Source organism: Pleurodeles waltl, chromosome 1_2, assembly GCF_031143425.1.
Source record: "Pleurodeles waltl isolate 20211129_DDA chromosome 1_2, aPleWal1.hap1.20221129, whole genome shotgun sequence".
Lineage (NCBI taxonomy): Eukaryota > Metazoa > Chordata > Amphibia > Caudata > Salamandridae > Pleurodeles > Pleurodeles waltl.
The window spans coordinates 38,405,752-38,430,426 of NC_090437.1; the positions used below are offsets into that span (position 1 = coordinate 38,405,752).

The window sequence follows — 24,675 nt, forward strand, 5'->3', positions numbered from 1 at the left end:
TTCGGGACTGCACTTCTGGTCTGAAAGATGTGGCCTTGAGCCAACCTTGTCGTCGTAAGACAGCGGCACCCGCTAGTTGGCAGAAACCAGTAGAGGCTATGTCCAGAGCGCAGTCAATAATCTCTTCCGACGCACGCTCACCTTCCTGTAGGATCTTTCGTGCCTCTTCTTGCTTATTTTCTGGGATGAGGTCCAGGAAAGGTTGCATGTCGGACCACATTTGACGATCATATCGTCCTAAAATTGCTAATGAATTTGCTGCCCTGACAGTGATTGCAGACATGGAGGAGAATCTCTTACATATATTATCCAGTCTGCAACCTTCCCTGTCTGGAGGAGTAGAGATAGGCATTGATGGATTTTTGGAGCGTCTTTGAGCAGCCTTTGAGATGACCGAATCAGGCTTTGGAGAATCTTGGGTTGCCTTATATTTTTTATCCAGTTTTTGTGGAACTGGAGGAACCGTAGCCGGATTCCGCATAATTTTTGTGCCATCGCTCCATATGTAATCAATAAACGGAATGGACCGTACCGACTTCCGTGATTGTTCTTTGAAATCATGCAGGAAACATTCCGATTGGGAGACAGATGTTGGTAGGTGGAAACGCACTGCGGCTCTGTCCATAAGATTATGGAAACCACCTATGTCCTCGGGCGGAGAATCAGAGGGACGAGGAGGTGGTGGAGAAGGAGTGGGGGCCAAGTAATCATCCCATTCCTCGGTAGGATGTTGTGGGGTGGAAATTTCTCCTTCTTCTTGTTCTTCTTCCCCTGAAGTGGAACCTTCATCTCTGGGGGGTGCAGCTAACACCGAATGTGATGTTGATCTTGGAGTAGCTGGCGGAGGAGGAGCATTAACTGGCGTCACCGTAGAGGCCGGCGCCAATGGTTGACCTTCCGCTGGAAACCTTCTCCTATAATCCTGAAGCATGGATTGTAAATCCTGGATTAAGGAGGAAGGCATTTGTACAGTGTCTCTGAGTTGAGGCTCTGTTTCATAGTATTGGTCCTGAATGCGAGTAGTATGGTTGATACTGTTCATACTCATCCTCTTCATCGTCATCTTGGTATTTGACACGGAGCTGCGAAGGGCTATGTGTATCTCCGAAAGGACCTTCGTCCGATTCCTCCCAGTCAAGAAGATGACTGGGTAGTAAAGCCGACACCTTGTTTGGAGATGTGTCGTTGGATAAATGTCCTGTGTAGGTAAATTTCTGATGCTATCCATGGCTCGGAACTCTGGAGACCTGGAAGAGGTAGGAGTGGCCTCAACCTGTCTACTAGGCATCACTGCTGTCGATGGGGTGAAAGTTGATGCAGCCGTGGATGGTAGAGATTTTTCCGTCGACGATGGTCTCGTCGACGACGATGGTTTCGCCGACGATGGTCTCGTCGACGGTAGTTTCTTTAACCCCGTCGATGGCGATATCACCGATGAGAATGGCGTCGCTGAAGTTATAGTCGACGGGGCAGTCGTCGACGGTGCCGATGGAGTCTGGAGAGAGGGGATCGGACCCTTTACCGACGATGTTAAGGTCTCGTCGACGATGAAGTGGAGACGGTAGATGTAGGTACCGTCGTCGTCGTCACGGTCATCGTTGATCTGATTTTCAGAGTCATTTTTCCAGAAGTGGAAGGCTCTGAAGAAGGAAATAGATGGTAGGACTCCTTCTTTTGAAGAGGAGAGGAAGGCTCAGAGGAGACTGAAGTCTGTAAGCCCTTCCCATGATGAGATTTCTGCCTCTTCCTGGATTTCTCTGTGTGGCCTAGGTCCTCAGATCTGGACCTTTTATGTGGCCTCTCTGACCCACTCTCCTCACCTGAACAGGATTTGGCCTGTAACCATGTCAGGAGCCTGCCCTCCCGGTCTCTGAGGGTCTTTGTGGAGAAGGTGCGACATATTTTGCAGTCCTTAACCTGATGTTGTGGGTAGAGACAGTACAAACAGTCTTTATGTGGGTCATCCACATGGAGCCTTTTCTTCCCACAGGTCTTGCAAGGGCGGAAAAGGCCTTTTCTAGAAGAATCTGACATATTTGAAGCTTTCTTGAGAGAAAATCTCTGAAGTAGAAGAAAACTGAGCAGAGCTCAGGGAGACTCCCTTCACACGATGTGCGGTAGAAAATCTGAGGAAGAGAGCTTCTCTGGAGAAGGTTCTAGAGGGTGCTGGTGCCTGATTGGACAGCAGGCAGGTCTGGGTCCTTTCACAAAAGGACATGGATGGGCTATATGAGCAAGCTCTGGCTCCATTATAGCCTATGGCAAAAAAATCTTTTATTTATTATTTATTGCTATTTTATGTACCGTGGGACTCCCACTTCGACGACGGGGATGATTCAAGCATGTGAATTTATGAAAGATCCAATACTGAAGTTACCCGACACTACTACCTACAAAATGTCTCCTTAAGGATTAACAGAAAAACATTTCTCAAGATTTTAAATTGCATAAGCAGTCTTTTGTTCTAAATCTTTTCGTTTCGAGGTTATAAAAAAGCTCCTTAATAAAAAAGGGCTCTAGGATAGCTGGGAGGATTGAGTGGCTAGATGGAAATACCTAGACTCTGATTTCACACTCATTACTAGTTGCTCCATCTTGACAACATTCAGTTTAAGGACATTATATGACATCCAATTCTGTAATACTAACTTACAATCTTTCAACCAGACGACTGAGTTAGATGAGGACTGACTAATCTTAATTAGCATTTGAGCATCATCTGCACAAGTGTTGCAAACCTAAAGGACCTGATCAGACCAGATGTGTGTTGGATGTAAACGTTCGAACCAGAGGCAAAGCAGATCCTTGAGGAACTTTGCATAGCAGGCAAACTTCATAGGGCTTGAAGAGGAACTGACGTCTAATTGTTATTTACCACCTAATAATCAAATTAGTCAGGATATAGCTTTGTCAGCCAACCTCAATGCTTCCAGACAGAACAACAAAATGTTATTGTTGACCTTGGCAAACGCCGTGGAGCAGTCTAAAACTAGGATGCACCCTGCCTGCCCTTGAGCCTAACTGGATGATAATTAATCAAGAATAGCCAAAAGCACAGATTCTATGCTGAAGTTAGGAAGGAGGTTTGCTTTACCTGCGTGATTAAGCTCCTCTGGTGGCCAGTCAGTCAGCCAGCCAGCTAGGCGTTTCTCCATCGCCTTATCTACGGTTGGTGCCTGGGCAATAGGGAAGTATTTTTTTAAGCTCTGATGCTTCTAGACTAGTCGTGGGCCAAAAACTCCGCTCCGCCAGCCAACACAGAGTTCCGGCCAAATACCGCCAACAGTTTTCCTCGTAAGCAGCTCGTCAACAGTAATTTGGCAAGCTTGAGCTAGAATTGGTGTCCTCTAGTGCACTTTTCAGGCGTTAGGGGGCATCCAGCAAGATTTTCTCACTGCGAACAGTTGTGGGCGGTGGTGACCATTCGCGGTGAGAAAATCTATTTGAGCGGCAGCAAAAGCAACTTGAGCGGCAGCAAAAGCAACTTGAGCAGCAGCACCCTCTGGTGCACCACATGGTGCTATTCAAGCTGATTTTTCAGCACAGAAGCTAGAAGTGAACACAAGCAGCCCAACGTGCCGATTTCAGCCCATTTGTGAAACTCTGTGGAAACTCACAGTTTTCATGCAACTCTGGACAATTTTGCAGAGTGAAACTCCGCGAGTTCCACCCAGCTCTATTCTAGATTCACTTTTTACAAAACGATGGAATAAATATCACTCTCTTGAGTAGTTGTAGGTTCAGTCAAGATAACAGTGAAGCGTTGATAGTAGCTTTAAAACTGTTACTAAAACTATTATAACAAGTAGGCAGATTAAGTCACAAACATTACTTTTTTCCTGGGAAAATTCATAAGAGATTACATTTGGAAAAATGTGTGATGTATTTAATAACGTTGCACTCACAATTAGCAAAATGAAACAAAAAACAATTTCATGTTACCTTTGAACTTGTCTCGGTCCTTCAATGATAAGTTACTTGTCAATTCATCCTCATCTCGAGTCTTCACTGGTGGATCTTGATTTTTATCAATTTCGGACAGAGAATTTACACTTTTGTTTTTTGTAAGCATCTTTCTACCAAGTATTTGACCACTGGCTTCATTCCAGCACTCTTTTGGTGTATTTTCCTGCATCTTTTCTGGTAGTGTGTCCGCTAAAACATTTTGTGGCAGAGTTACATGTGTTGAATTGTTCTCATTCATAGGTGTTCGACCCAAAGTAAGTCTGTCTGTAGCATGGGTGGAAGTTTCAATGTTTCGCGTTTTAATCTGTTCTTTTTGTAAAGGACCCACTCCAAACCCCTTTTTGGTCTTTTTACTAAATGCGGATGAGATTTTAGCTTTTACTTGACTTTCAACTGCCTTCTTTTTAAGCAAGGATTGATTTTTTGAAACAGGGGGATTACTGCATTCTTCAACCTCTGTGGGAAGGTTTGCTTCCAATGATACAGTCATATTCGGCAATTGTACATTTGTAGCAGTGACAGTCGATGAGTGATTGTCATATGTTACACAAGACTGAACAGCAATTTGCCTGGCTCGTTGCGCTTTTACCAAGGCAATATTCTTTTTATTTTGTTGCTGAAGTGAAGAAAGTTCTTTTGCATTTGCCAAGGCTCGTACTTGTTTCGTTTTAGTGGATGCCTTTTTTCTGCTGGAACACAAAGGGAAATTGCTAGCTGCTGCATCAACAGCATGGAAGTCCAGTTCTTTAGTATCTTCTTGCTCTAGGTCTACACATTTTTTTCTCTCAGCAGCTGCTGTTATTGGTTGTTTTGATGAGGGCTTAACATTCTTGAATTCTCTGGTCCATGATTTAAAAATCAAGCTACTCGCTTCATTAATTTCAAATTCTTCTTCCATATTATATTCAGTGGTTTGAGGACATGGAAGATGAGAAGAATGCAGAGTGCCTTTCGAAAGCCTTTGGGTGAAAAAATAAAACAAAGTATAGCAAACCATGAAATATATCAACCATATTAGTCTTTATCCATTAAATATGTACACGTCAATTAACAAGAAAGGAGGGATTGCGCATACTGATCACCTTTTCAGAGTCAGAAAATCTTAATTTATACAACCCTACTTCACCCTTATCCAAAGAGCAACACCATCGAGTTATAACAGCTTAAAAAAGGACTAGAAGCACAATGGTCTGAAAATAAGAGTCCAAATGGCTTGTGTATGCATCTGTGATGAATCATTAAAATGCTCCTCTCTTCTCTTACAATATACTCAGTTAATTTTTAGGTATTTGAAGGTCAAAATACTAACATTAGGGGGGGGATTTTAACAATGTCATGGAGAGATCGGCTACATCCCTTGCCCTCATTCCCTTGGAGTCCTGACTGGCATGATTTACAAATGGGTTGGGCCTCCTTGACACCGCGATGGTTCAGCACAATGCAGACAGAGGTAATTCTTGCTTTTCTGGGGCTCACAGGAACTTCTGTGAATTAGACTATGTCTTTGTCCCTGCAGGAAGTCTTTTGGGAGAAACTGCTTACTTTAGACCCTCCAAGTGAGCATCAATGAAAGGGATCCTAAAATAAATGTATATTCTGTTTTAAAGGTACCCTGAAAGTGCGGTTAGCTGTAAGCATATGGCAGTGTTAGCACGAGCTGCCTTTTAAAGATGTTTTTAGATAGAAAACAAGGAAACTAAAAGGATCGAATTACTTAAAATACATTAGTGCATGAACCTTTCTCCACTTAACTGCATACATGGTATGAGCAACAGGTTTACTGGCTCCTCCTACGATAGCCACGCATTCCTCGGAGATGCTAAAGGTGCTTGAGCTGACCTTGATCACAGGTTTGAAGGTCTGGGGGAAGTGCCCCTTTTGTCATGGTAACCCCCTCCCAAATGAGCATGTATTATGCCACCCTAAGGGATCCCTCACCAAACACATGCACACTGCCACTGCGGGTTGTGTGTGTTGGTGGGGAGAAAAAGGCAAAGTCAACTTGGCACCACTTGCAGGGTCCCATGCCCACAAACCACTAGCGGTGGCATAGGTAAGTCACCTCTCTAGCAGGCCTTACGGCCCTAAGGCAGGGTGCATTATACCAAAGCTGAGGGCATAGTTGCATGAGCCCCTACTGTGTCTAAGTCCATTCTTAGCCATTGTAAGTGCAGTGTGGCCATATAAGTACATGGGTTGCGAGTGTATCATTACAAACTCCACAGCTCCATCATGAGTTCACTGAAGACTGAGAAGTTTGGTATCAAACTTCTCAGCACAATAAACCCACCACTGATGACAGTTTCGGTTTTCTTGCAAAATGCACCCAAAGGGCATCTAAGAGATGTCTCCTATATTTTACCCAAACCTTTGGTGCAGGACTGACCAGTCTGTGCCAGCCTGCCACTAACAGACAAGTTTCTGATTCCATGGGATGGGAGCCTATGGGTGGAGGTGCTTCACACCTCCCTCCTGCAGGAACTTTAAAACTTAGTGGTGAGCCTCAAAGGCTCAGGCCTCCTGCTACAATGTCTGCAGCCGATGCCTGTCCAGCCTTTGCTTTCCCAGAAACTGACCCTCTGGACCCAGCCTCTAACATCTTTTGTGACCCTGGGGTCCCACTATTGAAAAGCACTGGGCAGCCAGCTCTGTGTTTGCACCCGGCCTCCCCTGTGCTGCTGAGGGTGTGTGTTTGATGTAACTCCCCTGGCCTGCATCCTGGAACCGTGGGCACTTACCTACAATCTTTTTCTACCAGGCACCCCTAGTATTCTCAGGATTCCATTGTAAACCCAACGCCAAATTGGACCTCTGCACTCAGCCAGCCAAGTGCTGTGGGTGATGTACTTTTGAGGTCAGTCTAAACTTTGACCTGTGTACATCCTAAATCCCAAAGACTGGAACCGTAGGTTATATACTTAACTGTTTTCTGTGCTAACATTTCCCCCCCCCCCTAGGACTCTATGGACTCCTGTGGAAAATTGCACTGTCAACTTTTGAAACAGAAAATTGCTACTTACTTGTAAACTGCTTTATTTACAAAAACTACACAAAGTACATTGATACATATGCTTGATACCCATTGACAACTGTACTTACCTGCAACAAAGTTCTTTCGGTTCTGGTAAGAAAGTAACAAAATAGATTTTTGCTATATAAAAACAATTGGCCTGAAGTTAGTCACTGAGTGTGTGCTTCATTTTTTGACTGTGTGTATACAACAAATGCTTTGCACTAACCTCTGATAAGCCTAACTGCTTGACCACTGTACCACAAAAGAGAGCATTAGTATTACCTAATTTAGCCTCTGTTAAGCCTCTGGGGAACCCATGAACTCTGTGCCATTTTGGTATAATATATACAGAGCCAGCTTCCTATAGTGTACACTATAAACTGAGCCAGTTTCCTACAGCAGACATCCTGTAGATAGATGGAGCATTTCCAATCCCCCTGATGGAGGTATATCAGATGCAGAGCAAGCATCCTGAACTTTTCCTTGTGTATATATTTGTTTAGCAGATTTAAGTCCAGAATAGGACTGAATTCTACCATTGAGCTTTTTTCTTTACTAGAAAGTACTCCTATTCCTCTTGGAGAGAATTGAACCTCCTCTATTTCCTCTTTGTGGAGAAGAGTAGAGACTTCATTTTGCAGCAGCTTCTGTTGGTGGCAAGAAGCTTTTGACGGTGGAACAGCTGGAGGTTACTTGAAGCAAAGTGGGTAACCATTTTCAGCAATATGTAGGACCCAGTTGTCGCTGGTGATGTTGCACCATTCGTTTAGACATCTGGTGATACTTCCCCCCCATCAGGGTGATTAACGGAGACAGGGAAAGCAACAACTCATTATTTGCCTACTGCCTAGGAGGAAGCTGGTGATTGTCGATTAGCTCCTCGTCCACAAGAAGATTCTCGGGGCTGGTACTGAGATCTGGCTGGTTGTTGATGTAAGGGACAGGAAAACCAGTGAGGGGTTTGAACCATCTGATGGAAGAGGCACTTGTCATAAGGCCTGTACCTTCTGCAGACTTCTTTCCATTTCTGTAGGCCAATGGGCTTAAGTGTGTCTAACTCTGTTTTCATCTTTGCCATTTTGTCATCCGTGTGTGACCCAAACAATGAGATGTCAGTGAAAGGAAGGTCCAGGATGCACTGCTGCACCTCTGGCTTAAGACTTGTGAGATGAAGCCATGATGAGCATCTGGCACATATAGTGTGTGAATATCCATGCGCCGCCAGGTCAGAATCATCTGCAGCCGAGACAATTATTTGGTCCGCGACTAAACTTGTTTTTTGCAGCATTTCATTCAAGTCCTGTCTGCCATCTCTTGGTATCTTTATTGCAAATTTGGCCAGTGAGTCCCAAAGAGACCTACTGTATCGGCTCAATAATGACACCTTCATAAATGAGGCAGATATGCCACACATTATTCTGCCCAAGGAATCTATCTATTTACTTTCCTTGTCCGGTGGGTCAGGTGATGAAGCTGCGATGGAGTGTGTCTTGACAGCTGCTATAATGACCGAATCTAGTGGAGGGTCCGTTTTGTAGAAATAAAGGATTTTGATGCAGAGCCCTATATTTCTTTAGAATTCCCGCTGGAGGCGTTCGAAGGGAGGCTGCAGTAAGAAAAATATCAATCACAGGTTTGAGAAGACCTGGACCCAAACGCAGCATGGTCTTGAGGAAAATCTATGATGCAAGGTCTCAAAGATGACCAATGAGGTTGTAGCGAGTGCTGGAATATCAATATTCAATTTAGTATCTCCTATCACCAACACCTCATTAAATCTATTTAGGTCTACTGTGGATACTCTCATTGGTGGAATGTCCTTATGTATTGGGGAGAAATCCCTCTTTGATGATCTTGTGAAAGTCAACCATGTAGAAAACCTATGTGCATGGTGGCGTGATCAAGACCTCTGAGATCTTCGGACAGGCATAGAGGATCTTGTTTTAGCCCTATATTGATATTTATACTTGTCCGTGACCTGGTACTGCACCAAGGAGGGAGCTCCATATTTCCCTGGATCCTGTTAGGGACCTTGGAGAGCTGACCTCTGACAAGCGGACTACAGACATCTTGTTTTGTGGAGTCGGTTTGAAGATGGTGTCTGTGGAGGAGACCTTCAAACAGAGTATGTACTTGAGTACCGTGAGCCCGGAATCAGTGGGACAGACCAGTTGCGGAAACGTTCTAGTGATCATGGTGTTTGAGGAGTCTCTGACTGACAGAGATTTTTGCCCTGCTGAAGAGTGTGAAGAAGCTCCTGAAGAAGTAGCTGAAGGTCTAGAATAATGATGCACCATATGCATGTCCATAGACAAATGCTGCCTCGACGTCCAGGGATAAGGTGCTGTCGTCAACAGAGGTGGTTCATGATGTTGAGGCAGTGAGTGAGGCCTCAACATTGAACAGTGTCCAGGAGCCGTTGACGGAGACTGTCTATTAGCCATCTGTCTCGACTTCGAGTGGCACCTGGTTGTCATCGATGCAGAAGTCTGCCTCGGCATCAGACGGCACCTGGTTGCAGCCGACAGAGATGTCTGCCTCAACATCAAACGGTGTCTGGTTGCCGCTGGCCGAGACATATGCCTCAACATTGAACGGCGCTCAGATGCCATCGACAGAGACGTGTGTCTTGACATCGAGCTGCACTTGGTTGCCATTGATGGAGGATGCCTCAGCGAAGTGTCTCGACAGCGAGCAGTGATGAAACAGCATCAACGGAGTCTTTTCGTGCCTCAACGTCGTCTGGTGGGGACCTGGCATCGACAGAGACTTTGGCACTGACGTCAAGTGATGGTTAGTTCCCTCAACAATGTGGGCTTTGACGGCTTAAGAAAGAGCTTTGCCCTCAATGGATACCCACTGACAGTGATCCTGCAGATAAAGACAGCCTTGTGGTTGAGGGTACCTTTCACGTCGATCCAAACGTTGACAGGGAACAAATAGGTATTTTCCTACCTCTGGATGTTGATCTTCTTATCCCTTTTTCTAGCCTGCCAGGGTATCTTCCTCTGGGAACAGCCTTGTGATGAGAGAGTTTCCTTGGAGGAAGATGGAGGAGGTCCTCCCTGTTCCCTATCGAAGATAACGTAGACATATTTTCTCTCTATCTTTTAGAGAGTTTTTGGAAATGGATGCAAGACTCAGGCAAATGAGTATCACATAGACAAAATGAAGGAAGCTGGCCCAGTGTGTGGTGGCCACCTATGGTGTTACACTTATACTAGGTACAGGCAACCATTATTAGATAGGGTTACAGTGTCTAGGTAGCCAGGGCTCTCTAGTGGTAGCTGTGGAGAGCAGCCAAGAATTATCGAGGAGGAGTGTGAAGCACCTGCAATACCACAATAGTCACTTAGTAACGTATTACACGCGAAAGGAACCACACAGAGTTGCAAAAATAAAGGTACTTTATTACAGGAACCCCAAGCTAGATTGCTGTAGGCAAACCACCTTCTGGAGGTAAGTACACACAAAATATACACAGTTAAGTATTAGGAAACAGCACAAAATAGCAAGGGCCCTATAGGGGAGACCAACCCATATACTAAAAAAGTGGAATTCGAAAATGGGTCCCCCACCAGACGATATGGAGTAGTTACCCAAGGGCTGGGAGAGAGTGGAACCCCAAGAGTTAAGTATCTACAAGACCCGCCGCGACCAGCAGAGCAGAGGTAAGTTACCTGATCGGCTAACATGGAAAATAGTAAATGGAATACTGCAAAAGCAGGACCAGGGAGGTGGAACACAGCGGTCGATTCTGGAAGAAGAGGACCTCTAAAAGAAGGGGACAGAGTCCAGTCCACTCAGGAGTGTCCAGTGGGGCAGGAGGCAATGCTCACCCTTCTTTGAGTGAAGATCCGGGTCGACGGTGGTGGATGAAGTCTGTGGAGTCCAGGAGCTGCAGAGGAGTCCCTTAAGTCACCTACTAGCTGTCCCTCAACGGTCGCCGGATTACAGACCAGTCAGTGGTCAGGAGGACCACCAACAAGCACAAGCAAATGCAACTAGAGCTGTTGGAGATTTGCAGAGCTGAAGAGGACCAGCAAGGTCCTGGTGACTCAACCCTTGGATGGGAGTCTGGGCTGACTCTCAGAAGACAGGAGAGCCAGCAGAAGCAGTCAGAGCCCCCACAAGAAAACCAATGGCAGCAGGCACAATAAGTCGAAGTGGGGCCATGGCAGCACACCTGAAGAGGAGTCCCACGTCGCTGCAGCACCACAAAGGATACTGTCCTTGCATAGGTAGAGTGCTGGGGCTACTTGGAGCCTGTAGATCCCTCGGAGTAGGAGTCAACAAGCCTTGGTTGCTGCAACAGTCATGGTGCTCAGGGCTCTGTCTTGGAGGAAGAGGCAAAGACTCACTGACTCCCATGTGGGATAGAAGGCAGAGAGGACCCATAGGACCCCCCCAGTACCACAACTTGTGTTGGAGAATCTTCACAGGTCCAGAGGACAACAGATCCCAGCAGCCAGATGTTGTTGCCTTATGTGCCTGCACATGCAGGGGAGTGGCTCCTTCACTCCAAGGGAGATTCCTTCTTGCTTCTTTGGTGCAACTGACGTCTTGCCAACCCCAGAGAATGCACAGCCGTGGAAACGTTTCAAGTTGCTGACAGGAGCCGCAGAATGTTGCAAGGAGAGATCCTCTTTGTGTTGCAGGCTTGTTCAGTTCCTGCTAAGTCCAGCAACGGTTCCGGTGGCCATGAGCAGAAGAGGTTGTTGCAGAGGAGTCTTGCATCCCGAATCTAGGGATCCACCCACAAGGGAGTCCCTAAATAGCCCAAAAGGGGCTTGGTCACTTTGTAAGGTGACCACCAATCAGAGGGGGTTCCCTGACGTCATCTGCCCAACCTGACCAGTCAGATGCTCCCGGAGGCCTCCGCCCATCTTGTTTTCAAGATGGCAGAATCAAGTGGCCACCTAGAGGACCTCTGGGCACCACCCCTGGGGTGGTGATGTTCAAGGAAGTGGTCACTCCCCTTTCCTTTGTGCAGTTTTGCATCAGAGCAGGGACCGGGGGTCCCTGGACTGGTGCAAACCGATTTATGCAAGGAGGGCTCAAATGTGCTCTTCAAAGCAAACCATTGGCATGCGGAGGCTACCTGTCCCCAGCCATGTAACATCTATTTCCAAAAGAAAGGAGGTTGCACCTCTCTCCCACAGGAAATTCTTTGTTCTGCCTCCCCCTGCTTGAGCAGGCCAAACAGCAGGAGGGCAGAAGCCTGTCTGAGGGGCTGCAGCAACGTGGGCTTCTCACAGACCCTGAAAGACTGGTTGGGGCAACGGGGGGTACTTTAAGGAGCCCCGGGGAGCACGGAATCATGCTACCAGTACTGGGGTATGACTCAGACATGTTTGATACCAAACATGCCTAGGTCCGGAGTTACCATTATGTAGGTGGACCATAATAAGTAGTGACCTATGGACAGTAAATAGCTAAAATGGCTTCCCCACATTTACGAAGACCAGGAATTGGTACAGGAGTTTGCAGGGGTGCCAACAAACACAGGGACCTGCAACCTGCACTTAGGGCTGGAAGGGCATACCATATCCTACAGAATCCTGGTGTAGTGACCAGTAGTGAAAGGGTGCATGCACCTTTTCACGCAGTCAGCAAATGGCAGACCTGCAGATACAGTTTGTATTGGCTCCTCTGGGTGGCATAAAACGTGCTGAAGCCCATGGGGGACCACTGGTCTACCAATGTTCTGGGTACCTAAGTATCATATATAGGAACTTACGGGGGTACACCAGTATATCAATTGTGGGGTGTAAAGTGTACCAAGACAACTAAATTCAGAGGCGAGAGCACAATCACTAGGGTCCCGGTTAGCACAATCCCAATGAAAAGTGTCTAAGCACACTGACAACAGGCAAAAAGTGGGAGTAGCCATGCCAGAAAAAAAGGGACTTTCCTACACAAACTACGCAGAGGGCGCTGGCGTCAATATGTGCCTTCTTTTTGCCACAGGTAGTACACTTGACAAAAAGATAGGGCTTTTTTTTTTTTTTTTACTGGAAATATGTATATATATATTTCAGAAAATTACTATTCCTCACTCTGGATGGAAAAAGACATTGCGTGAAGAACAGAAAAATTATTTTTGTAAAGATATTTTTGACAAAAAAATTCAAAACTGAGAGAGCTCAGTGCTCCAGTATCTTCACTGAAGGAGCTGGAAAAAAAAGGGACCTGTCACCTTTGGGGCATGATGGGATACACGAGGTCCTGAAAACCTTAAAGGCGCAGTGCCAGTTTTCACTTGTTGTGCTTTTAATGAAGCCTGTAGCCAATGCCTTTTGTAGTCTCTTGCAGTTTTTTCTTCAATAAAGGTTGTGCTAGACACTTTATGCTCTCTCATAGGCATTTATAGCCCTAAATATAGGAGATATATATATATACACACACACACACATATATGTATAAAAGTACTACGTACATTTTCTATATTTATATATATATATAAAAATATTTAAGAGGGTGTGGCTAAGATGGCGGCGTGATCGGACGTGAAGTCCCGAGCTCCGCCGCCTGGGCCTTCTCCGGCTGTTGGACGGCCTGGATGCCCCCGGAGGGGGGGGGGGGGTTCATCCAGGCCGTCCAACAGCAGGGTTGTCGCCCTGGCGCCTTATGGACACATAGGGGCCCCACAGACTAGGTCCGGAGTTCGGCCTGGTGCCCTACGGAGCGCCTGGCCGGAGAGGCGATTTGGGCCTGGGCCACGGCTGAGTGTTGTGGGCGTGGCGTCTGGCGGTGCAGCCGCGTGGATGCCGCGAAAGAGGAGAGGCGCACACGGGCCCATTCTGGGCTCACGTCGTCCTCCAAGGGGGTCGGCGGCAGTGATCGGGCCGCGTAGGGCCAACCAGGGGACCCGGGACACGCGAGAAAGACGGCAGCGTGTGGAGTGGCCCAGCCCATAAGCGGAGGCCCGGAGGAGGCTGCCTCGAGCTGAGGTGAGGCGGCTATCGGGGGAGGGACCCCCTGTGGCCCCCTCGGAGCCAGTGGACAGGGGGCCCTACCGTGCTGGGAGGAACGGCAGACTGGTGATTCGGCGTGGTTCCCTGACCACGCCACAATGTGATCGGGCAGGAGGCGCCCTATGGGCCTGGTGAGTGCTGGGCCGTCCCGTGGTGGGTCAGCTTTGGGGAGAAACAGAAGAGGGCCGAGCACGACGGGGCAGGAGAGCGGAGATCAGTTGCTTAATCCTGGATTGGTGAAAGCCCGGGGCCACACTGAGAGGTTCCGGTGAAGTAGGTGCTTCGGAGAAGAAGACAATCGTGGGTCAGTGTGAAGGGCCGCGGCAGGTCCTGGTTTTTCCGAAGACTGCTGTGGAGCAAGATCCTGATGGCGTCCTCTAAACCTAAGAGGGACCAGTCAGTAAGGGAGATGCTCACTAGGTCTTATCTGCCACAGAGCAAAGCGGCGGATGGGTCGGCCTCGGCGAGAGGTTCAGACGACCGAAGTGAGGGCGAGGACGACGGGGGAGCGCCGGTCACGAAAGGTTTTCTTACCTCCTTCTTTGGCTCCCTCAGGATGGACCTGCAGGAGCAGCTTAGAGACATTTCCCAGGAGATAAAGGATCTGCGAGCTGATGTCTCGTCGCGGGGGGAAAGGGTGTTGAGTATGGAGGACAATGAGATCTCCCGGGGGGGGAAGAGATCGAGCAATTGCAACAGGAAATCTTGCATCTTCGGGAGCAGCAGGAACTTCTGCAGATGGCGACTGAGGACTTAGAAAATCACTCGAGAAGGCATAATATTCGGATCCGGGGCGCTCCATCTGGAGCAGAGTGCAGAGACATGAGAGAGTTTGTCCTGGCGCTGTTCTGCTCCATTCTGGGTCCTGATGACTCCCGGAGATCACCCTGGACCGTGCCCACAGGGTGGGTCGGCTGGGAGGAGATAATGTGCGCCCCCTGGATATTTTGGTATGTCTGCACAATTTTATGACAAAAGAAGTATCCTGCAGAAAACGCACAACCTCCCCCAGGTTCAGGTTAGAGGACACACGCAGCAGCTGTTTCAAGATCTCTCGGTGTGGACATTGCAGAGACGGCGAGAACTCAAGCACATCATGGAGCATCTTCGGGCACATTCTATGCCTTACACGTGGGGTCATCCTTTCCGCATTGTGTTCCGCTGGGGAGAACAGCTACGCCAGGTGAAGTCGCTACAGGAGGCACGCCGGATCCTAGGCCTGGAGGAGACAGAGCGGAGTCCTGGCCCGCGTGGGGACACTGCCTCCGGGGGTCGCCCGAGATGGCGGCGGAAAGAGAAGAAAAGGAGGCATCCGGGGCCGTCTAGACTGAGCAGGCGCTGGAGAGACAGTCTGTGTTGAACAGCCTGGTGGCAGGGCTGAGTGCCTAGATGCGGACAGCTGCTGGGGGTCGCCGCTGGGGTCTGGGGTCGTTTGAGAGTGATGTGGTGGCGCTGGAGTGGGGTCCGGGCGGTCGGGTTGTTGGGTGCCGTGAGTCAACCTTGTGAGGTACGGACGACCCCTATCTTGAACTTGCCTTTTCTTGGACAACTGATTGAGGACTTGTGTGAGTTGGATGTTCACCTGTTGTGTTTCATGGTTTTATGTTGTGGTGCTTCTTCTGGAATGCTTGGGTGCCCCGAAACGATGGTTGTTCCTCGATGGGTGGGCCCTCTTTCGGGTAGTGTGCAGGGTGCCTCAGGGGCGGCCTCTGGCTCATGATATTCACTACTTTAGCCACTCATGTCGCTTAAGGGCTTGAGTCTTAACGTTCGGGGGCTTAATAACCCCGCCAAGAGGCTGGCAAGTCTCTCTGCTCTTGAGCGCTCTGAGAGTCATATATGTCTGCTGCAAGAAACGCATCTGCTGCCTTCGGACACTCTTCCCATGCGCTCCAGATGGTTCCCTCGACAATTCTGGTCTTCTCCCACAAAGCATGCTGGGGTTGGGATTTTGATCTCGAGGGCCTTCCCTGGGGAGGTGATTGCTAAGGTACACGAGGTTAAGGGTAGGTTCCTGGCCATTAGACTCCATGTAGAGTCATGCCACTTCACAATCGCTACTTTATATGCCCCTAATGAGCGTCAGGAAGCATTTATGAGACAAGTAATTTCCCCCAAGCTTGCTTCACCGGATAGGGCACTTTTGGTAGGGGGGACTTCAATTTGGTCCTGGACAATGATATTGACCGCTCTGGACACCGTTTTGGGCAGACTGGGGCTTTGACTCCAGCGGGCCGGCAATGGCTGGCAGATTGTGACTTGGCGGACGTCTGGAGGAGGGCGCACCCAACGCTGCAGGACTACTCATTCTATTCGGCATCCTCTAAGACATATACGCGAATAGACTTTTTTTGGCCTCCTCTGAGTTTGGCTCCCGAGTTAGAGAATGTACGATTGAACCTCGGGCCTTGACGGACCACGCTCCTGTTACACTGGTGGTCCGTCTGGATGGTGGGCCTATGCGGGTTCCCAGTTGGTGTTTCAGCGATAAAATACTGCAGTTAAAGTCGGTGAAGAAGGCGTTGAGGCGAGCAATTCTTGACTACCTTAGTTACAATGACGACGGGCGGACTGGTTTAAGCTAGCAGAGAGCTTAGAGAGGTTTTGGAGCGAAAAGTATCGGCCCTAAAGCGTGCTCATAAACATACGGGTGCCCCCAGGGTGTGGAGGGAAGTGGAGAAGGCGCGCCTTCAGCTGAGGAGGCTCGATTGGGATCGGGCGGAGTATGCGGTGGCTCGGCTTAAACATAAATACTACGTAAGGTGGGATCGATGTGGGAAACTTTTGGCCCACAAGTTGAGGGCCCAGCGACCGGCCAATGCTATAAAGATGGTGCGCTCCCCCTCTTGGGGGGAGGAACGGACGGATCAGCAGATAGCAGAGGCTTTGCAGATTTTAAAAGCAACTTATACGCTGCGGAGGTGGGGAGTGGCGCGGAGCTGTCCTCCTATCTAGCAGACTGTAACATTGTCCCACTCCGTGAGCAAGACGCTGCCTCGCTTGACCAGCCTATACGAATAGAGGAGTTAATTGCGGCGATTTCGCGCCTTTCTGTTGGGAAGGCGCCAGGCCCAGACGGTTTTACGGCGCTCTTCAATAAGACATTTTGCATTGAGTTGGCCCCGCTCTTAGTTCGGCTCTTTAACTCCTTTTTATTAACAGGGACCCTCATGCCTAGCATGTTAGAAGCGACTATCACAGTCATCCAAAAGACTGGGAAGAACCCAGAGGACTGTGGCTCATATCGGCCCATTTCACTTTTAAATACTGATGCAAAGCTATTCACGGGTATTCTAGCACAGCGTCTTAACCCCTCTATGCCAGGGCTTATTGACCCGGACCAGTCGGGCTTTATACCCCATAGACAGTGTGGGGACAACACGAAGCAGCTCCTACATCTCGTAGACAAAACTAATAGATCCCTTAGGGAGACACTCCTCCTTTCCATAGACGCGGAGAAAGCATTCGACCGGGTGCACTGCCCCTACCTTTTACAGGTGCTGGAGATCTTTGGTTTTGGCCCGGCGTTCCGGACCTGAATTCAGTGTATCTATAGTGCTCCGAGGGCAGCAGTCCGCGTAAACAGGGCCTCGTCACTTCCTTTTCTGATAGGGAGGGGGACGAGGCAGGGGTATCCACTCTCCCCACTACAGTTTGCGCTTTAATTGGAGCCCTTCGCTCAGCATCTCCGGGATGATGCCCAGATATCTGCCATTCGTTTCGGGGGAGACCATCATCTCATTAGTCTTTATGCCGATGATGTGATCCTCACATTGGCAGACCCTATGGTATCCTTGCCAGCACTCATGCAGGCCATTAACGAGTTTGGTCGGGTATCGGGGTTCAAAGTTAACACGCAGAAATCCCCAAGTCTTAAGCTTGTCAATTACACCGGAGCATGAACAAGCCCTGCGGGCTCGATACCCCTTTATATGGTCATCTTCCCATGTGCCTTATTTGGGGGTTGCCCTGGCCGCATCAGTGGCTAGAACCTGTAGCATGAACTATGCTTCCCTGTCTAGAGAGATACTGAATGATCTGGAGAAGTGGGGGAAGCATGGCCTCTCCTGGTTCGGAGGGTTTCCGCGATCAAGATGACTGTTTTACCTCGCATACTTTATGTCTTTCAGACGCTTCCCTTAAGGCCCCCTCCCCCCCCGCAGCGTACCATTGCGACACTTCAGTCAGCTATACTGAAATTCTTTGGGGGGGGACTTCGCTCTCGGAGGGGACAACAGATGGCGCTGGCCCTTAATGCTGGGATATAGGTCATACTGGCTCTTTGGGGTACAGACAGAGTCCTGACTTACACCTCCTGCCTCTATAAGCTCTGGTTCATTTTGGCAATGGAGAAACTGTCATTAGTGGCAGCACAGAGGGTGGAGGAGATGGGGGACATCTGGAAGCCGTTCATACAGATCCTTTCTGCAGAATTCAATGAGCTGACTTGCCCTGCTTATTTAAGGTTGTTGAGGTTGCTGGAGGATGCCTGATGAGTGGGGTCAGACGGGTGTGGCAGGATCGGCAGAGAGAGGCGGGCAGAATGTGAGGTACTGCTGGGTTCGGCGAGGGGAAGCACAGTTTTGTTCTTGTTCTGTGTTTAATGTATTATAATTTCTTTCCGAATCTGGCGTTCTTAGTACAGATTGGCAACTTTTTTATTTGGAGTCGGGGCGAGGTTCTTGAAACATAGAACTGTGTCTTATTATGTTGGTGAGATCTCTCTTTAATTGCTTTATTAATAGATAGGAGATTCTCCTGGATAATTGGTTTGCCGGCCGGCTTGGATGCAGGCATTATGCTTTGTTCATGAATGTATATGTTATATACCAATAAACAGATTGGATCTATAAAAAATATTTAATATGTGTTCTGGGGTCCCCGCATGTAGGCGAGAATATTCAATGCTTATGACTATTGATGAGGATATGAGGATCCCCTGGAAGAAAACTAGGATGACCCATGCACAGGCTCAAAATTAGAATGAATCAACAGAAATGGAGTCCTGCATCTCTTATGGTCCACATAGATGACCAGACTACTGCAGTCATTTTAAAATCTTGGCACGCTGCCCTTAGATGGCAGGGGTGGAGTAGCTTCTTGACTGCTGAAACCAAGCTAAGGTACAGGACTTGGATTCAACACACAGTGGGACTGTCATGTTTTCACTCATGGGACTTTAATGGCATATCTCAACAAGGCGACATTTGGGATGGGGACCACATTTACCTAGCTGAAACATATGATATGTCAAAGACACAATTTTAACACTACCTGCACATCCAGCATGGCCTGGAGGCCTACACCAAACACCTCACAGCCTCCCTGAAAACAAGACCAGAGTCACAGTGGAGCATATGGGGGAGTAACAGAATCTCCAAGATCCATCATGCGTTAATGAACAACATCCCAGATCCTTTCTTGTGCCTGAGAGAACAATGGGCTCAGGATGTAGAGGATCTGGTCAAAGTGGATTAGACAGAAGAGAGGATGGCCCCCAGGGTCTTTGAGGTGTTGATGCACTTGTGACTCATCTAGCTTAAGGACTTTCATTGGGTTTATTACAGCACAAACTTAGCAAAGCAGAATGAAATTGGACCCCCAAAGCTTACAAGGGAGTGGGGGAAGAGGGAGGGGAGCGGGTGAATACATTCTTCTACATGCCTAGGAATACTGAGTGATACAAGGATTCTGGTACCAGGTGTGTTAAACGTTCTCCATGGTGGCGGGCTGGGGGTTTACCCCTGAGCCCAAAATGGTACTTCTAGAACTTCTGGATGAATGGTGGCACACCGAACTACCAGACTGATTGTTGCACTGGCACTATAGATAGTCAAAAGGGCCAATGCTCAACACTGGTGAACCGAGAGGGTGCCTTCAAAGAAGGAATATACTTTAAGAATGCACTACTGCGCCAAAGACAAAGCATAAGTGTATAGATCTAGGGGGAAGTATTCAGAAATATCCTACAGTCTAGGATATGTGGGTGAACTACCCAATAACATGGTTAGTCACTTGTATGCTAAAAGTACCGTATTATTTCAATTGTTCCTGATGAGCTGACATGCAAGTTGACTTGTAGTGCTTGCTGTATTTTTACTCAGCTGCTATAAACCAATAAATAGAGTTTTCAAAAAAGTTGCTCTCTAGCTTGTTAAAAATACAACAAAAAAACTATTCCAAAATCTTGTCAAACTGAATATTTGTATACGAACAAATAGATAGTTGTAGTATTTTTGGTACAATCCTTATTTTACAGTACAAGAAAGAGTTTCCTGAATGGATTCATTTCTAACTGCCAGTCAATGTGTCTCTGTAAGACCTTTTTAAAGGTATCTGTAGAGGGATCTCTCTAGTGGCGGTCAAAGAATCAACACATGGTAAAATGTACTAAAAAAGACCGTAGAGGCTTACCTTAGCTAAAGAATCTGCTGACAAAAGCAAATCATCACAAATGCAGGGCATTTTATTTCAATACTAGTGGCAAAGGACCCCACACTAGACAGGCACCCTTCTTGAACAATCTGTGGTGATGAGCCTGAAAGCAGCACTGTGAGAACACCAAACAAGTTCAATCCGCAAATGATGACAAAAGACTCATTGAGTGTGTGGGGTGGCTGACTAACTATGCATAAGGAAATCAATACTAGGTTTCCAATTTCATGTTTGCTCACAATCAGCACTGGTTGGTAATAAGCAGTAGGCAAATGATAGCTTCAATAATCAATCAAGCTAGAATTTACAATAGTCCAATTTAGTTAATGTATTTGAAACTTCCTATGAAAATTAGTATGTGTCACAATAGTATGTAAAATGCCATGCTACTTTCAGAACAAATCACTTCATACTCACTTGTTTTCGGGATGCATGGTTTTATAAAATATTGATGTAAATCTGTCTGTACATTTCTCATTCAGAGACTGACAGTTCCCATGGTTCTTCTCATTTCCCCGAATAGTTTCCTGAGAGTCTGTAAGGTCCTGAGTATTTTTAAGCATGTCAACTTTATCTGCAGTCCGTTTATTCAATGTATGTTGAGTCTCATTCATATGTACATGGTTCCTATAAAAAAAATGAAACATTTAGCTAGCAGATGTTCTTTATTTTCTATGAGCAATTTGATGAAGCAACAGCCATAATTAACAAGTTACTTACATTTGATTATGCTCTTTTTGGTAAATACTCGATCTAACCACGGTTTCCTCACCTTGGAATAACACCATGCACCACCGGGGACCTGAAAAACTTCCTGCATAGCAGCACTAAAACGTGCCACTACATGGTGCTCTGTAGATCCAGACTAACTCCACACTGCCACAGAAGTGATGAAGCTGAGCCGTGTGAGCGGCAACGGTGCACACTGTTGGTTTCTTATCTTTTCCCTTGCCGGGTCCTCAGATGGGAAGTGAGAACAATTGTTGGTACCAGTGTGCGGAATACTAACTGGGAACCTTTTCAGATGTTTAAAAAGAAGTACATACATGTAAAGGAAGACAGATACAGTATCCACCAAAAACTATTACTGCAGTTTAGTAACCTGTTCTTTTTATGGATACTTCTAAACCTATGTCCCTCACTGTAGATTAGATACAAAAGTAGAACCTCCTCAGGTGGACGGTCTGTAGAGTAGACTCAGACCAAAGTCTTGCAGGACAGAGCAGGTAAAACGCTTTTCTTGCTGGACCTGGTTGTCAAGGCAATGTTTTATGAATGTGAGCACACCCACATTGCAGCCAGGCAGATGTCAAGAACAGGCTCTCCTGCGTAAAGTGGTACTTTCCTTAATGAAGTGCCTGGGCTTGGTATGGTGTACATCCATACAGAACTAAAAAAAAGAAAATAGCCGTAAAAAATAATTCTTGTAGACCTCTAGCTAAGATGCAATTTAGTTAAATTAGAGATACCTGGACCTTTGAGCCAGGTGCTTCAGCGGACAAAAAATTAAATAAAATTAAAAAAACACAATATTTTAAAAATTAGTCACATCTAATCTGACAAGGGAGGATTTTTTCTTGTTGGCTTCACGCCCATTGACCCCAAACTTTCTCTGACGGGCTGGCCGCAACTCCAAGAAACATACTGCATTTTTAGACTGTAGAACAAGGGTTCTTGTGTTCTGGAAGGAAAACAAAAGGAGGAATATAAAGGCACATCCCAGACCCCCTAGATCATGCTTGAGAGAGGTGGAATATGGTGAGTGTGGGAATCCAAAAAGATCCCCTTCCCCACCTCTGACAGCTTTGCCTCAGTTGTTATGAAAAATAAATACAATAAATGGCTGATTTTGCCACACTCGTCGCGAAAGAAAGCTAGGGGGTCTTGAACAGATGATGGGCATCTCAAGCTGTTTAAGGACGGAGTACCAGATCAGTAAATGCTACTAGATAACCAACAAGATAGGGTCAGTCAAAAATGTTCAAAAGAAATTGAGAAAAACGCATGGTCAAATATAAAGGCCCTATGGCCAACCCTTGGTGCACTCATCCGAAGGACAGACACTCTCGGAGGTTGGCTATCTGTAGAAGGCAGGCCACTGGGAAATGTTACATATGTATATGATCATAAAACTCTAAAATTCAATTAAAAATCACAGAATAAATTGAAGTTTTGCTTACCTCTGATTAGAACGCCACGTTGTTTCAGTTACAGTGTTACGGTTTTTGCATGGCTGTTGTACAAGTTATGGATTACAGGCACAACTAAAATGTACAAATTTCAGTGGCTTTTTAGATTTAAATCAAAACTGTAACTTCACTTCAACTATGTTTTTTTTTTAAGTCAACAGTAGATTTTTTTTTTAAAACAACATATGTTGCAGTATTCAAAGTGAACCATAACATTACTTTAACCTTGGTATTTTTCAGTGAATATATATCTACATGCTTATTCATTTCAACCCTTTTTATATATAGAAGTATTGACAAGTCTAATAAAGGTGCCAATTTATCTATTTCCAGTATCACTGACGGACACTGTGTTTACTAGTGCCTGAATATTCCTAAGTAACACTAAAATTACTGGAGTCTCTACAATGGAAGGCATCAATTTGTAGGGTCAAGCGCAAAGCTCTATGTCCCTGGTGTAATCTCTCTGTGGGCTTTTAACCATGCCCACGTCAAGTCCATCAGTTTGGTTGGTTTGTGGGTTTGCCTTTTTAAATAAGCATGATTTAATTAGTGAACGGCATGCATTCGTCATGACTTTTCCGGTGTTTAGCCCACTTCAAGCACACCAGCCAACTACTGAAAACATACAAGGCCATGTTTCCCGTATGGTTTCTGGACTACTTTTTCTCTTTATTTTGTGGGCAGTGCGATCTCGCTGGGCAGTAGTCAAGCCCTTTGCATGACATCGACCCTGTTACATAGATATTTGCACTTTTGCCAGTTACATGGATAATTGCACTTTTTCGAGTTACATGGATAACTACACTTTTGCACAGACGTTTCACTGTGAGAGAACTTCTGTTTCCTTTTTTGTGTTTGCTTTGCACTCATAAAACTGTTTTACTTTTCAGTTCATGTGGCAAGTCCGGTTAGTTATGTGAAACTGTTTTACTTTTCATTTTCAGTTTATTTGGCAAGAAAAGTCCAGTTAAGAGTTTACATCGTCAATAGCTTTAACTCGAGCGAATGCAAGACCCTTTGCACTGCAATTGCTTGTTATTTCTGGTGTCAATTTTATGTTATGAAGAACTGTTCTATCTAAATTTTTCAAGGTTGAGAGAAAAGGACGGACGACTACTGACACAATCACCTATTACCTTCAATACACAGATTGAAATGGTGCTGCCAAAACACAGAAGCCTAGAAAGCTCAGGCAAGTCTATCAAGTATCAGAAACATAATTCAAATCTAGCACACAAAATGATATGTGATAAATAATTAGGCAAATTCATAAGCAAATAGAACGCTTTTTTAAATCATTTGTTCAAATTCAAGATCTTTAAGTGCGAGAAGACATCAAACAAATAAATAAGCTCATCACTTTCTCAAATTCTACCCCCATCCAGAAGTGCTGGAATTTCATCTCTATCTTTCTCAGTACTGCATAAATCCAGCACCAGGTTCTTCAAAATGTCTCAGGTACTCCTTCTATGATTAAGCAATACTTACACCAAAGTCATATAGTTCATTTTTTACAACCTACCGATAACCAAGTGTAGTTCTTCCACTCATCCATTCATAATAACAACAAATCAAGCAATGAGTGTAAATTTAAAAGTCATGCTTCAAGGTGACTGATCCCTTATGCTACAAGTTTACAGTAACCTTTAGAGTGACAAAGTCATTCCCACAGTTTGACGGAATTGGAAAAATCCCATTGGAACAGCTGGCTACCTTCAGCCACAACCACTACATGGCTGCTATTGATATGTGACTACCAAACAATGACCTAATGGCACAAATTACAGGACAACGTTATGGTAGTTAATACATCCACAACATGCAACAGGAATGAATTCACTATATACTGATTTCAACTACAATACAAAGTATGTCTTTCAATACCTTCTCCCACTCAATAGGTTTATACTATTATTTCCAGCCAGATGGAGCAAATATTCACATAGTTTAAGCTTTGCCTTTCTAACATCTTGGCATACATTTGTAAGATATATCCTCGGGTGGCTCGTCTTCCAATGTTTCTTCACAGACTTTGGCATCTTAAGAGACTCTTGGCATGTGCCTTATGTGACTGGATCCCTTTAGTTATTTG

General features: G+C 46.2%; 1 protein-coding gene across 3 annotated transcripts in view; it reads right to left on the reverse strand.

Moving 5' to 3' along the window:
- CENPC (centromere protein C) overlaps nt 1-24,675 on the reverse strand; it is a 904,489-nt gene that overhangs the window by 643,766 nt on the left and 236,048 nt on the right. For all 3 annotated transcript variants that reach the window (XM_069235766.1, XM_069235758.1, XM_069235777.1), the window contains exons 12-13: nt 20,809-21,018; nt 3,943-4,925 (exon numbers count right to left, since the gene is read on the reverse strand). In XM_069235766.1, the coding sequence (XP_069091867.1) occupies nt 3,943-4,925; nt 20,809-21,018 (1,193 nt within the window). The remainder of the gene's footprint in view (nt 1-3,942; nt 4,926-20,808; nt 21,019-24,675) is intronic.